Here is a 12,276-nt window from a genome sequence, read left to right as displayed (position 1 = left end):
GATTTTAAGTGATCTTGTACTTGAGTAAATATGAATAAAAACTACAGCAGCTTGCTTAAACTATTGATGCGGAGGCTGAGACTAGGATCACATCCAATGGTTTGTTTACTCTTTACCTGGTGCTTTTTTTAGTCCCAGGTTTAGTCCATGTTTTGCTGACAAGTTAAATAATTATTGCTCAGTCTAGTTTAATAATCTCCCGTTGGTGTTTAGCAGAAATTAAACCAACACAAATATTTTAATTCTTAAAGCTTTCAGGTTGGTCTCTCAAAACAATAGGAGGTCCCCAACAAGAAAAAGAACCATTGCATTTTATTTTTAAAAGATCAGCCACCAAAGAAAAGACCAACCACATTCAGAGATGATGTGCAGAACAACTCGGTTATCGAGGATTCATAGAGGAGAAACCACAGGGATGTTCTTCTTTTGTTATTACTTATCTTATTCTTTATTTTGGTCGATTAAATATGTTTAAAAACTGAATTTCCATCACACCTTCCAATCTGAAACATCCAGAGAAGTACTGTCTCTTGCCATGGGGAACTTTTATAAAATCGACAGCCTCCTAGAAGGTCTGAATTGTTTAGCTGTTTTGTCAATTGTAAAAAAAACTAATAACATAATCAATGAAGCTTTTTAATCCTTAGCATATTACAAATATTCTTACACAGTGTAGTTTGCATGGATTTCGATTGCACTGGCTGCTGTATCAGTGCCAGTAATAGCTTATTAGTTCCCCATTGTTTAATTTACTTGAACTGCAGAGAATAATTAATGAACAAAGTTGTGAAATTATTATATTTACGATGCAAGTATTTTAGTAGGGCCCATTCTGCTTTACTTCAATTCCCTTAAAATCACCAGAATGTAGAAAATAATGTATATTGTGAGAAAATGTTTCACATAACTACAGATCACTTATTGTTACTCAGTAACATTTACTGTGCTATAAAAATTCCACATTTTGCCACTTTGCTTCAGTTAAATCCTCTGAAAACCTCCAACCTTGAGCTGCACCTACCCTCATCTAATCCTGACAGGGTTTCCTGTCCAAACTATTTCAAAATCTTACCCCAAGGTTTGGTGAAAAGTTGGCAGCCCTGTAATTAAATAGGTAGATTTTTTTTTACCCATTTAGGGTCTGCTAGCAGCCAAGTTACATTTCTGCGCCTAATTTGTCAACAAATCACATTTAAGAACCAACTGCACTTTAATAGGTATGAACATGGAGAGGATGTTTCACATGCTGGAAAGCCTACAGCAGTAAATGTTAAAAAATAAAATAAAAATAAAAACTGAAACCAGTGTGTTTACTGTCTTTACTGAGAATGACAGCTGTTACCCGCCCTCTGTTTGTTTACATCCCCTCACATCGTCACTTCCTGTCGGTCTTCGACTAGGCTTTCATCATCTCCACCCAGGTGAGTAGATGTGTACCTTATGACTGTTTCCTCCCTCAAGCTGGATCGCTTCTTTGGCCATCTTCATGGCGTTTTGAAGAGGCTTCACTCCGCTGTCAGACGCAGCCATGGTGATCTTCTTCTTCTTCCTCCTTTTTCTTCTTCTTCTACTTCAGCTTCCCGGGCTGCTCACTAAGTTGCACAGCGCACCCTGGTGGTCCAGTATCCCAAAATGAGAGTGGACAAAACAATGAGTTTGACTTGTGTTCACTACATTTAACACCCTCCAACGTCATTTTCAATATAGAGAAAATATTGAAGATCATAACGGACAATAAATAAATAAGGTAATTATTACAGAGGCGAATAAATAAAGAAGCTAATTAGAAGAGATATATACATTTATGTCTCACTGTATAATTTAATTTCTACCAACATTTATCTGTTTATTGTATTTTTGGGGGACAATTAATTGTATGCTTATTTATTTATTGAGCATGTATTTATCTCTGTATTTATTTTTAAACATGTCCTCTATAACAATAATAATAAACAATAATATTATTATTATTATTATTATTATTATTATTATTATTATTATTATTATTATTATTAATTATTATTATTACCGCGGAATTCCAGGAGGTGGCGCTCTGAATTATTCGTCCCTTTCCCTACTTCCGGTTTCACTTCCGGGTTCTAATGTTTACATCAGTGAGGACAGCTTTGCAGCCGTGGAGTTTGTTTTTGTTTGAGTGGCTCAAGAAGTCACGTGTTACATTTAACGTGTTATCAAGCTGTTTGGCTTGGGAATATATAAGGTAGGCTGCAATTCCAGCCCTTGGTGTTTCACTTAAACCGCGCAGCTCCAATAAAGCTAGCAAAAGTAAGATGCTAACCAGCTAATAGGCTAAGCAGCTAACCAGGCTAAACAGCAGCTGAAAGGCACCTAGAGTTGGGTTTGTTATTTTTTGATAACCGTCAGCACTGACCAGAAACCTCAAGGGATGAGAAATAATTGCTATTTAGTTATACATTTTCCAAACTATCTAAAAAAAAAAAATCTAAATTACGATTATTTTCAGATTCAAATTTATTGCGATTTTATTTTTATTTTTTTTTTGCACTAAGCACAACCATGTCGGTGTTTCACTTGTGGGTTTCAGTTCGTCCATGACCTTGAGAGCCTGCTTGTCCAGGAGCCTGTGCTGCAGGACGTTGCTGTAACATTTGCATGAAAAAGATCTTACTTTTAATATAATGCATAGATTTAGGTGCTAGCTGCACCTCGCTGTTCCCTTCTGATGGACAGCATACCCACTTTAATTGTATTACCACCAACTTAGGGAGGAATTCAGGGTCTTACTCTTGTTGAATCTATTATGACTGAAATTGAGTGTCTCTGTGATTAAGAAATTGCATATTTCTAAATTGCGATTTTATTGCAAAATGCAATTAATTGCCCAGCCCTAATCTAAATGTATTCAAACATATTGTTGTATTCAAATTCACAAATTTGGGTTATTTCTTTATCTCAGTGGCTCACAGGGTTGTCTTTTTTTCCACCTTACTACAGAAACAGAATATTATTCAGAAAGTCGGGCCCTGACATAGACCATGAAGAAGAAAGTGCGACGTCTAAGGACCTCATCACAACAGACTGGCAGAGTGCAGATGTCAACAGATGGAAGTGAGGAGAAAAAGTCATCTGGTAACAGAGGGAAACTTCAGAAGACTGTACCACATACTATAGATGGTTTGTTACCCGAAAATACAGGGATAGACATGAACTCAGGCTTAAGTGTGATAAAAGATGACGAACAAGAGAAAAATCCAGACAGCAAAACCAGATTATCAAGTAAGTGGTTCAATCTCATCTGCTCAAACATAAGCCAAATGCAATGATGCTCAACCTCACCAATGGAAAAAGGTTGTCAGTAATCTGTGTCCATCAGTAGGTGCTGAAGCATTTTGTGTCTTAGTTATAATGCAGAACAATTAAAGCTACAGTGTGTAATAATTACAGGGATATACAGTCAGAAATGTAATATATTATACATAACTATGTTATTTATCATCATCTACGAGCTCAGCCTCTTAACCTTAATATTTGCGTTGCCTTAGAATTCGTTATTTATAATTACATAGGAGCGGGTCTCGCAGCCATGGAGGCAGACAACTTTGCGCTACGGCAGCGCAGAGCCAACAAACTAGCGATTGCGAGATCGCCAAAACGTCACAACGATGTAGAAAAAATAACGGGTATATTTATTATCTTAAGTCTACATGAAATCTATACCCTACACAGACTAATGAAATACTATCTGTAAAATTATCTATCTAAACAAACCTCATCACTTGAGAAGGTAGGTGATGCGGACGTCGTGGAAGACATTTTGTCCCGTAACGCTCGCCGTACTGTTGGGGGGGAGAAGCGGTGGCGGGGAGATGTTCATGTTGCTGCGGTCTGCAGTCTGACCGCTAGATGTCGCTAAAAGTTACACACTGTAGCTTTAAGAGGATTTAAACAATATACACAAACAAACTTTAACTCATGTAGACAAAAGATAAAAGGTCATGGGTTGAATCTAACTGAAAAATATGTAGTAATTTTATAATTTATTATTTCAGAGCATAATCATATCCATAAATCTTATTTTCAATTATACGCAAAACAAAATGTTTTTTTCGCACTGAGATTTAAGAAAACACAAGTTTTCATGTGTCGATACATTTTGTAAAACAACATACCCACTAACCAGCTTACCATCATCATTACTAGGGATGCAAGCTATGTGTTAATAAATTAATCTAAAGTGGATTTATCTTATCGACTAACAATCGATTGAAAAATTGTCATTTTCTTAAAAACCTGTATTTTTCTTGTATCAAGACGATCTTTGCATGACATGAAGGGTTAAATGGATTTTTTTCACCATATGCCGAGTTAAAAAAGAAGAAAAATAAGTGAATTATTGCGTTTTAGCAACTTGTTCCAGCGGTCTGAATAAAAAATAATACATTAATAAGAGAATTTTTAAACACATGCAGTGGAAGTAGGGCTGTCCTGATCGGATAAAGATTTTAGAAATCGTTCCGATAGACAAAAAAAAACGAACAATAGAATATATATGCCCGTGTCTAAAATCTCTGATATGAGTTAGTTGATAGAAACACTGCTTCAATCCGCTTCTTTTTAAGTTTATGTAGCCCATGGGTAAATACCAAATGGGTTAGTTGTTTTTGCCCAGTTAATAACCAGCTGTTATTAACTGGGCAATTAATTGTATTAGCAATATAATCGCAAATTGCAAAATGCAAATTGAAGATACCCTCTGTCTCACTGTAGCTGTTTAGAGTGGGTTTGCCTCCACACATAAGGTAGAGAGTTGTGGTAACACACATTTCCATGCATGCAGGTAGAGGTAAAAACTTCCCCAGGCAAAAGTAAAATCTTGCGACAACTGACTCTGGACAAACAAGCTTTCAAGATCATGAATACAGGAAAACTCTGGATTAAAAAAACTACATGTTTATGATTAGTGCAAATGAAAAGCGGAATGAAATTGCAATGATGGTGCATTGATGGTAACATCAGTTTTGTTCTTATATTTTTTGTTTTTTGGGGCTGAAAGTGGAGCAAACACAAAACATGTGCCTGTTTCGTCTCCCAGCAGGCAGACTGTCTACTGCCATCTGCCGTCTCTGCCATGGAAAGTTCTCCCCGCGCAGCCTAAGGCACGCCTTCAACAAATGGCCACAGGATTCCCTGGAAATCTTTGACTCTGCTGCTCAAGCGCCCCTCTTTTTCCATACGGACTTCCAGCGCTTGGTCGGGGTCCAGTTGGACCGTGATCCTGAACTGTCAGAGTTTATCTGCAAAAAGTGTCACACCAAGTTCTACAAGTGCCACAATACCCTGATCAGGTTTCTGCAGAGAGTCAACCTGCCACCTGTCGGAAAGGGGAACCGGTGAGGGTCTGAATAAGTAAATACAGCTCAGGGTGTCTCTAAGAGTCTGTTTTTAAACCGTGAAACGTGCTGGACCTAAAGCTGCTTGTTTATTTACAGGAAGAACCCAGAGTGTCCAAACTCCTCAGCAAACAACACATCAGGAAGTAAAGAATATCCTCCCTTTTTTGTTTTGACCAACCCCATTACAATGGGGGGTTCACTGTGGGTTCACTCGGTTTTTTTTCTCTCTGTTCTTTCAGCACCAACTTCCATAACAACTGACCCAAAATGCCTCCACAGTTTGGTTACCTGGGCTCACCGACACGGGGAGGCCTGCCAGTCCTGCCCTGACCTGAAGGAGGTGCTGGAGGGCCAGTGTTGGGGCTCTGTGAAGGCTGTGTGGGGCTGTGTCGATGGTCACAGATACATCATGGACACTCAGTGCTCCTCTGCTTCCTACCTGGGAGCCAAAGGGGAGGCCAGTAGAGGAGCTTTAAGGATCAGGAATGATGAGGGAGAAATGTCAGAGGACGAACAGGAAGAGTTGGATGAGGAGGAAGAGTCTGCTGGAAATGAAAGGTTATTAGATGGAAGCATAAACACTCTGGTTCAGCAAAATCTCCCCTCAGGAACAGAACAGAACTTGGCTCAGGAGGGCTGGACTGGGAGTGAAGGTGAGAATTCCTACATGAGACCTTCAAAATGTGAAAATAGAACCAGCTGAAGCTGCGTGGGTCTGAGGTGGAAACACAGCTGTGGGTTTAGTGGGATTTATAATGCTGTGATTTTATTTTGGGTTCTGGATACTGATCTGTTTTTGTTTTGTTTTTTTTCCCCCCCAGATTTTCCAGAGGAGGCGCTGTCTCCAGCTGCTGCTCCGCTGCAGGACCGAAGCGCTGACGATGATCTTTCTGACAGGTTTGTTTATGATGGGTCAGTGTTGGCTGAAGCACTCAGATAAAACAGGAAAAAGAAGCCTTGATTACTGGTGTTATTGAAACATTAAAGAGAAACATCTTCAAACTCCAGGTTGCTGTGAAAGTTCACCTCTATGCAACCATACAATGCATATTGTTTTAGATTAACAGGCTTCCAAAAAACAGTAGTCAGAATCAAAACAAATTACAGACACTTTGGTTAAACAGTAACATGTTATTAATAAACCATGAGAAAGAATCTGGCTTGTTATGGAAATGGGGTGCGTCTTGTCTACAAACAAAAATGACACTAAAGCTACTTGTAATAAATTGCTTAGATCTTTTTTGTCATCAGGCTAAAAGATATGTTTTTTTATACCTATCAAAAAAAAATTTCAGAAGAAAAAAATGAAATGATGCTTTCTTTTTGCAAATGTTTGTTAAAAAGAAATAAAATTAGTGATCTTTTCATAAATGAAATAATATGCTGTAGTAGACATTTAGAAATAGTTATTAATGTTTTTCCTATCAGTTAACATCTCGAAATAGTTTTATTTGGCTGAACTGAATGAAAAATGGCTCTTTGATTGTAAAGGTTGCAGATCCCTGTTCTAGAGTCTGTACACTTCAGTAGTTGATTAGTATATCAGTATTTCATTAATCACAATTAATCTGATCAGTCATTTCAGCCCTAGATTAAGGGGAAGTTTATTCATTCCAATGTTGGATTAGACACAGGAGGACTCTTTTTATAAAAAAGGCGACTTCAGAGGAGGAAGTTGATTTGATGCAGTGTTTTTTAAGAATAAGGCCCCAAATTCAAGTGCAAGTTTTCTTAATTTCCCCTGTGACACAAAGCTGGTTTTGAAATTAAAGCTAAGAGAGACTCTGAATCTGTGTGGCTTCAGGGCGATCTCCGAGGAAGAAATTGAGGAGAACAGAAGAGTGGACCCGTCAGACGAGGAGCTGTTTGAGCCAATCCTGAACCAGGCGTAAGTCATAAACCACTTCCTGTAGAGTTAAAGGCCAACCAATCCTCCCTGTAGTTGTTTGTAAATTGTTAGACGTCTCCTCCCCTCAGAGCCTCCAGACTGAACATCTCCAACAAGAGGAGGCAGAGCCCAAAGTCCTCTGAAGAACCCAGAGTCAGGAAAAAACCTGGACCCAAACCAGGCTGGAAGAACAAGTTCAAGCCTAAAGGGTGTGTAAACTTTCCAGGAGGTTCTTAAACCAACAATCTCTGGTCCTGTTCAGATCCATAAAGTGAAGCTGTTGTTTTTTTGTTTTTAAGAGAGGAACTCCCAAACATCTACAAGTGTCCATATCAGGGCTGCACTGCTGTCTACAGAGCTCCTGATGGCTTAAAGGTCAGGATGGATCCTCCTCTGCTCCCTCTGTGAATCTGTGTGCTCCTTTTTCTTCTTTCTAACTTCTCAGAGTCAGAGGTAAACCTATCCCTGCAGACGCGTGTGTGTGTAGGTTCTCAGTAGAACTTCTGTTTGTGTCTGTTTAGAAACACATTAAGGAGCATCATGAGGACATGAGGGAGAGACCCTGCCCTCATCCTGGCTGTAACAAGGTCTTCATGATCGACCGCTATCTGCAGCGACACGTCAAGCTCATCCACACAGGTGAGGCCTCCAGGGATACTCTGTGGTGGGTCTTTCTAGGCCCACACACGCTGAACAACGGGGTCACACATAACCTTACGTGTCTTTTTAAAAAGATCACAATTTTAGCTTTGATTACAGCTCAAATAGGATTTGACCAATCTGGAAAGACAGACTGATAATATTGGTTTATTTCTATCAATCTGGGCCGTTTAGCAAACTTTCTTACATGCTGGAGCAAAGCAACACCAAATGCCCACCTGCCAAAGTTTGGTATTAGCCACTCATGCTAACAAGATAAAATGTGCAGGTGCTACACGGTGTGACTTCCTTGTTCATATATGTACTTCTTCCTGTGCAGCCATGTCTATTTTGGTTCAGCTGTTGGCTCCCCCCACTTGCTTTCATCATAGCTGGATGTCCCGCCGTAAGCCGTGATACTGCCTTGTGATTTGCTGTTTCTTTTGGGGTCAGTTTCTGAGCCTTTGACATAAGCCCCATTTACACTACCCTTATTGAAACCGTGCCGAGATCGGTCCGAGCAATGTAACTGAGATAACTGTTGAGTATAAATGGCACGCATAACTGAACCGTACTGAACCACACTAAACTGGTCCTAGTTCATTAGTTGGTCTCAGCACTATTCAGTTCCGGCACGGTTCTCAGATAACAAAGAGCGCATGAGCAAAGCGCATCATCTCCTTACAGTCAGCCTCTGTAATCATGATATATCAGACATTCATAAAAATACTAGCTTCCCTACTGAACCACATGCTTTCTGATTACCAGTGTGATGAACCTCAACGTTTGTCATATCCACTTCCCATAAGCCGACTCTGCCAAGTAAATTTACCAAAGGCTGCCTTCTTCACCTGACTCTTTTTTTCAGTTTTCGCAAAAAACGAAATATCTCAATTATAACCAAACTTCCTAAATGTTACGGGCGCCGCCATGTTGATTTGCTTGTTTACCTCTAGAGAGCAGTAGTACCATCGTCACTAGAAGGCGAGGAACCGTGCTAGCATGATGTGTAAACGGCATAAGGAACCAAAATCACCATGGTTAACTGATCCAAGCTCGGTCCGAACTCGGCACGGATCAGTTTTCAGAGGCTAGTGTAAATGGGGCTATAGTTTCAGTAGGTTTGCTCCATGCCATGCTGCATTGATGCAAGAACTCATCAATACAGTTAGTGAGTTATTGTGGCTTTTATCTTCTAAATGTTTGTCTTATCAGGTTACTATGAAATATTTGGTCTCAGTAACTTCAATAAGGATGTACAAATGATAATAATGTAAATATTTCTATTTGTGTTTCCAGAGGAGAGGAACTATATTTGTGACCAGTGTGGTCAGACCTTCAAACAGAGGAAACATTTGTCAGTTCATCAGATGAGGCATTCAGGAGCCAAACCGCTGCAGTAAGTCCTGATTAAGGAGCTTCATTATGACCTCAGTCTGCAGCTGACCACAGACCTAGTTCCTACGGTCTGAAACTGAAACATCTTCAGGCCTTGATTGGACTTTATTCCGCATTACATTCCTCTACATGATTAATAATTTAAGTGATCCAATCACAGTCTTCTTTATGACATTTTAGAAAAATCTTCCAGCATGATATTTAGAGCTTCATCTTTGTAGGAATATAAGTCAAAATATGATTATTAGCTATACCATACTCAACATACAGGTTATTGGAAGAACTAGAAATAAAATAATGTCCTAAATAAGCTCAACAACTTTAAAACCCCAACAATTGCCTGCTCTAAGTAGGGCTGGATGATTATTCAATAACAATATATATTGGTCGATAGACGTGTGGTGCAAAAGAAAAAAGGAGGGTTAACAAAAGTTCAATATAGAAACAGTTTTCCTTCCTTTTCATTGTAGTCTATCATGGTACAGTCACCACTTCCCACAAACTAATCGCCATCACTGACCCAGGCAAGCCGTCACAAAGCGCCACCCTCTAAAACCACAACACAGAGCACATATAGATGTCTCAGCAGGAGAGGCGAAGGATAATGTCCCGAAGAAGGGATTTAGTAGCTCGCCAGTTTGGCATTATTTCGGTTATAGCAAGTCAGACAGAAATAGTTTAAAAATTCATACATTGTGATTTCTGGATTTTTTAGATTATGTCTCACAGTGGACATGGACCTATGATGACAATTTCAGATCCCTCAATCATTTCTAAGTGGGAGCATTTGCAAAATAGCAGGGTGTTCAAATATATATTTTCCTCACTGTACCTCTGATGAAATTGAAATAACAATCTACAGCTGAATCCAGTGAGGAATTAAAGCAGGCTCTGTTCAGCCAGCTGACCAGCAGTGTGCAGGGGGAAAAGAGTCCACTAAATACCCCAGAAATTCCTCCAGAATTTAATACATTTCTTTGCAGAAGAATTTAGGCCATCCTCACCTCGCCTGGGTATCGGTACTACCCGTAACAGACTGTCCGTTGCATGTTGAGGTTTTGCAGATCGTTATTTTATAAATGTCAAATTGGTGTACAGGTTGGTCTCCAGATGAAGGTGAACTTATTTCTGATTGTTTGGTCATAATCAGAAGCTATGGCTTAAAAAAAAAATCTGGTTGTCATCCTCCTCTTTAGATGTGAGGTTTGTGGGTTCCAGTGCCGCCAGAGAGCGTCCCTGAAGTACCACATGACAAAACACAAGGCCGAGGCAGACCTGGAGTTTGAGTGTCTGATATGCAGGAAGCGCTTCGAGAAGGCGCACAACCTGAACGTCCACATGTCCATGGTCCACCCGCTGATCCAGGCCCAGGTCCAGAGGAGCGGCACCAAGAGGCAGCATGCAGACCTGCAGACCATAGGTCTGACCGGAGAAGTGGTCCAGCAGGACCAGGACAGATGACGGCAGGGAGTCCGGGTCCTGCTCTGCTTCAGAGGTACAAACAGCCTGTCTGGGTCTGCACTTTGGATCCATTGTCTCAAACTGTTCTGAGAGAGTCCCGAAGTTTAGGTTCAGCTGAGGGTAAAAGAACCACTACAACCATTCTCAACAGAATCAACTTATTCAGCAGCTTTAATTGGGCTGTGAATCAGGGATCAGTCATATCAAGAGCTTTCTGGGTTATATACTCTATAAAGCTTCGAACTCAACACTAATTTTGACATTTTGAACTCAAAAAGCTTCCTGGATGGGAGGCGAAACATCTTCAAACTTGGATAACAAGGTCCAGTGGATTGGCTTTAACTTTTGAATGACTATGACCTGGATGACTGTTAATCTTCACCACTATAATGCCCTAGGAAAAGCCTTTTTAAATATAGCCAATGGGCAGCCTTCATCTTAACATGGATGTTCATATGCATCCATGCTAAATAATTGCCATATTTGATGAATGTATTTGAATGTTCAAGAGTCTAGCTGATCACAGAACCAGGCTGGAGCTCACTGAGCTCCCATCCTTTCAGAAATCTTTCACCAAACTGTCTGCACCCCTCGAGGCTGGATTTTATACACCTGTGGCCATGGCAGTCATTAGAACAGCTGAGTTAGATTTTTAGGCTGGGAGAATGAAACGTTTTTGATGTTGTATACATTTTATCACCATGTTGGGCTGTGCGAGTATAGATGCTGATGCATGTTAAAATATGTTGAGTTTTCTGCTCTGAAAATTTATCAAATAATTTTTTGTTTTCAGGTGAAGGTGCTCAGGGTCCTGTCGTTCCTGTTTCAGCCACTAGGGCGGTGTCTGCCTTTCCTCCATTCACACTGCAGCAGTTCTTCAGTTTTTGGTCCTAATGTTCCGACTACTCAGCAAAGGAAAAAAGCAAATGAATCCGAACAAAAGATCTTAAAGAAAGTTGCAGATTTTAGCTTCAGATTTGAAGATGAAAAGGTTTTATTGTTTTGAACTGCTGGTCAGGCAACAAACTATTTAAAATTGATGTTAACTTATGTATTCAATGTTGTCACACCAGGAAGCGCTGCCTTATGACTGTTAGCCAAACTACAGCTGCTAAGCTCTGGTGTTGAGGCTCTGTAGGAAGGAAGAAACACAACGAGATAGAGTCTTTTTTTATTCCAAGAAAAGAACACTGCAACAGAAGGGCTCCCCATGTATATGATCTGTAGAAAAACTATGTAAATAAATAAAATACTTTGGTAAAAAAGTCGCCTGTTTGAAAAACATTGTGTTTGACGTTTAGCATCAGGTCAGATGTTTCCAGTCTGTCACCATTAAATGAAGTCTATCTCAGGGCTGAGACTGTGAGGGTTCAGCAAAACCGACAGAGCTGCTGCCAATTCTGGGTCCAGGTCTGCGCATTGACACTCCAGCTGGATCCATGAAAACACAGAGAAAAACACCAGATAAGATGAAGGCGAGTCAGGAGGGTTGGAGTGGGATGCAGGCACTGATGT

At 40.0% G+C, this 12,276-nt stretch overlaps 3 protein-coding genes across 4 annotated transcripts in view; 1 reads left to right on the top strand and 2 right to left on the bottom strand.

Moving 5' to 3' along the window:
* vps9d1 (VPS9 domain containing 1) overlaps nt 1–1,575 on the bottom strand; it is a 37,826-nt gene extending 36,251 nt beyond the window's left edge. Inside the window, exon 1 of the mRNA XM_038293959.1 lies at nt 1,438–1,575. Within this exon, the coding sequence (XP_038149887.1) occupies nt 1,438–1,530 (93 nt within the window). The 5' untranslated portion in view covers nt 1,531–1,575. The remainder of the gene's footprint in view (nt 1–1,437) is intronic.
* Nucleotides 1,576–2,085: 510 nt separating this feature from the next.
* Nucleotides 2,086–12,027, top strand: znf276 (zinc finger protein 276). 2 transcript variants are annotated; one of them, XM_038293955.1, is made up of 13 exons: nt 2,086–2,221; nt 2,977–3,090; nt 5,075–5,372; nt 5,472–5,518; nt 5,615–6,028; nt 6,197–6,272; nt 7,180–7,263; nt 7,353–7,472; nt 7,563–7,638; nt 7,785–7,902; nt 9,202–9,301; nt 10,497–10,795; nt 11,555–12,027. In XM_038293955.1, the coding sequence occupies exons 2-12, from the start codon at nt 3,018–3,020 to the stop codon at nt 10,759–10,761; spliced, it is 1,671 nt and encodes a 556-aa protein (XP_038149883.1). In that variant the 5' UTR covers nt 2,086–2,221; nt 2,977–3,017; the 3' UTR covers nt 10,762–10,795; nt 11,555–12,027. The 2 variants fall into 2 exon arrangements, with proteins under 2 accessions (XP_038149883.1, XP_038149882.1); XM_038293954.1 differs by having other exon boundaries at nt 2,977–3,258.
* The window catches only part of LOC119789159 (Fanconi anemia group A protein), a 37,299-nt gene continuing 36,939 nt past the window's right edge, over nt 11,917–12,276 (bottom strand). Inside the window, exon 43 of the mRNA XM_038293953.1 lies at nt 11,917–12,192. Coding sequence (XP_038149881.1) covers nt 12,094–12,192 — 99 coding nt within the window. The 3' untranslated portion in view covers nt 11,917–12,093. The remainder of the gene's footprint in view (nt 12,193–12,276) is intronic.

The sequence above is a fragment of the Cyprinodon tularosa genome, unplaced genomic scaffold (assembly GCF_016077235.1).
Source record: "Cyprinodon tularosa strain WSP-4 unplaced genomic scaffold, ASM1607723v1 ctg332, whole genome shotgun sequence".
NCBI classification, from domain to species: Eukaryota; Metazoa; Chordata; class Actinopteri; order Cyprinodontiformes; family Cyprinodontidae; genus Cyprinodon; species Cyprinodon tularosa.
The sequence above is the reverse complement of the archived record's forward strand: the minus strand, read 5'-3'. Positions and strand labels throughout refer to the sequence as shown.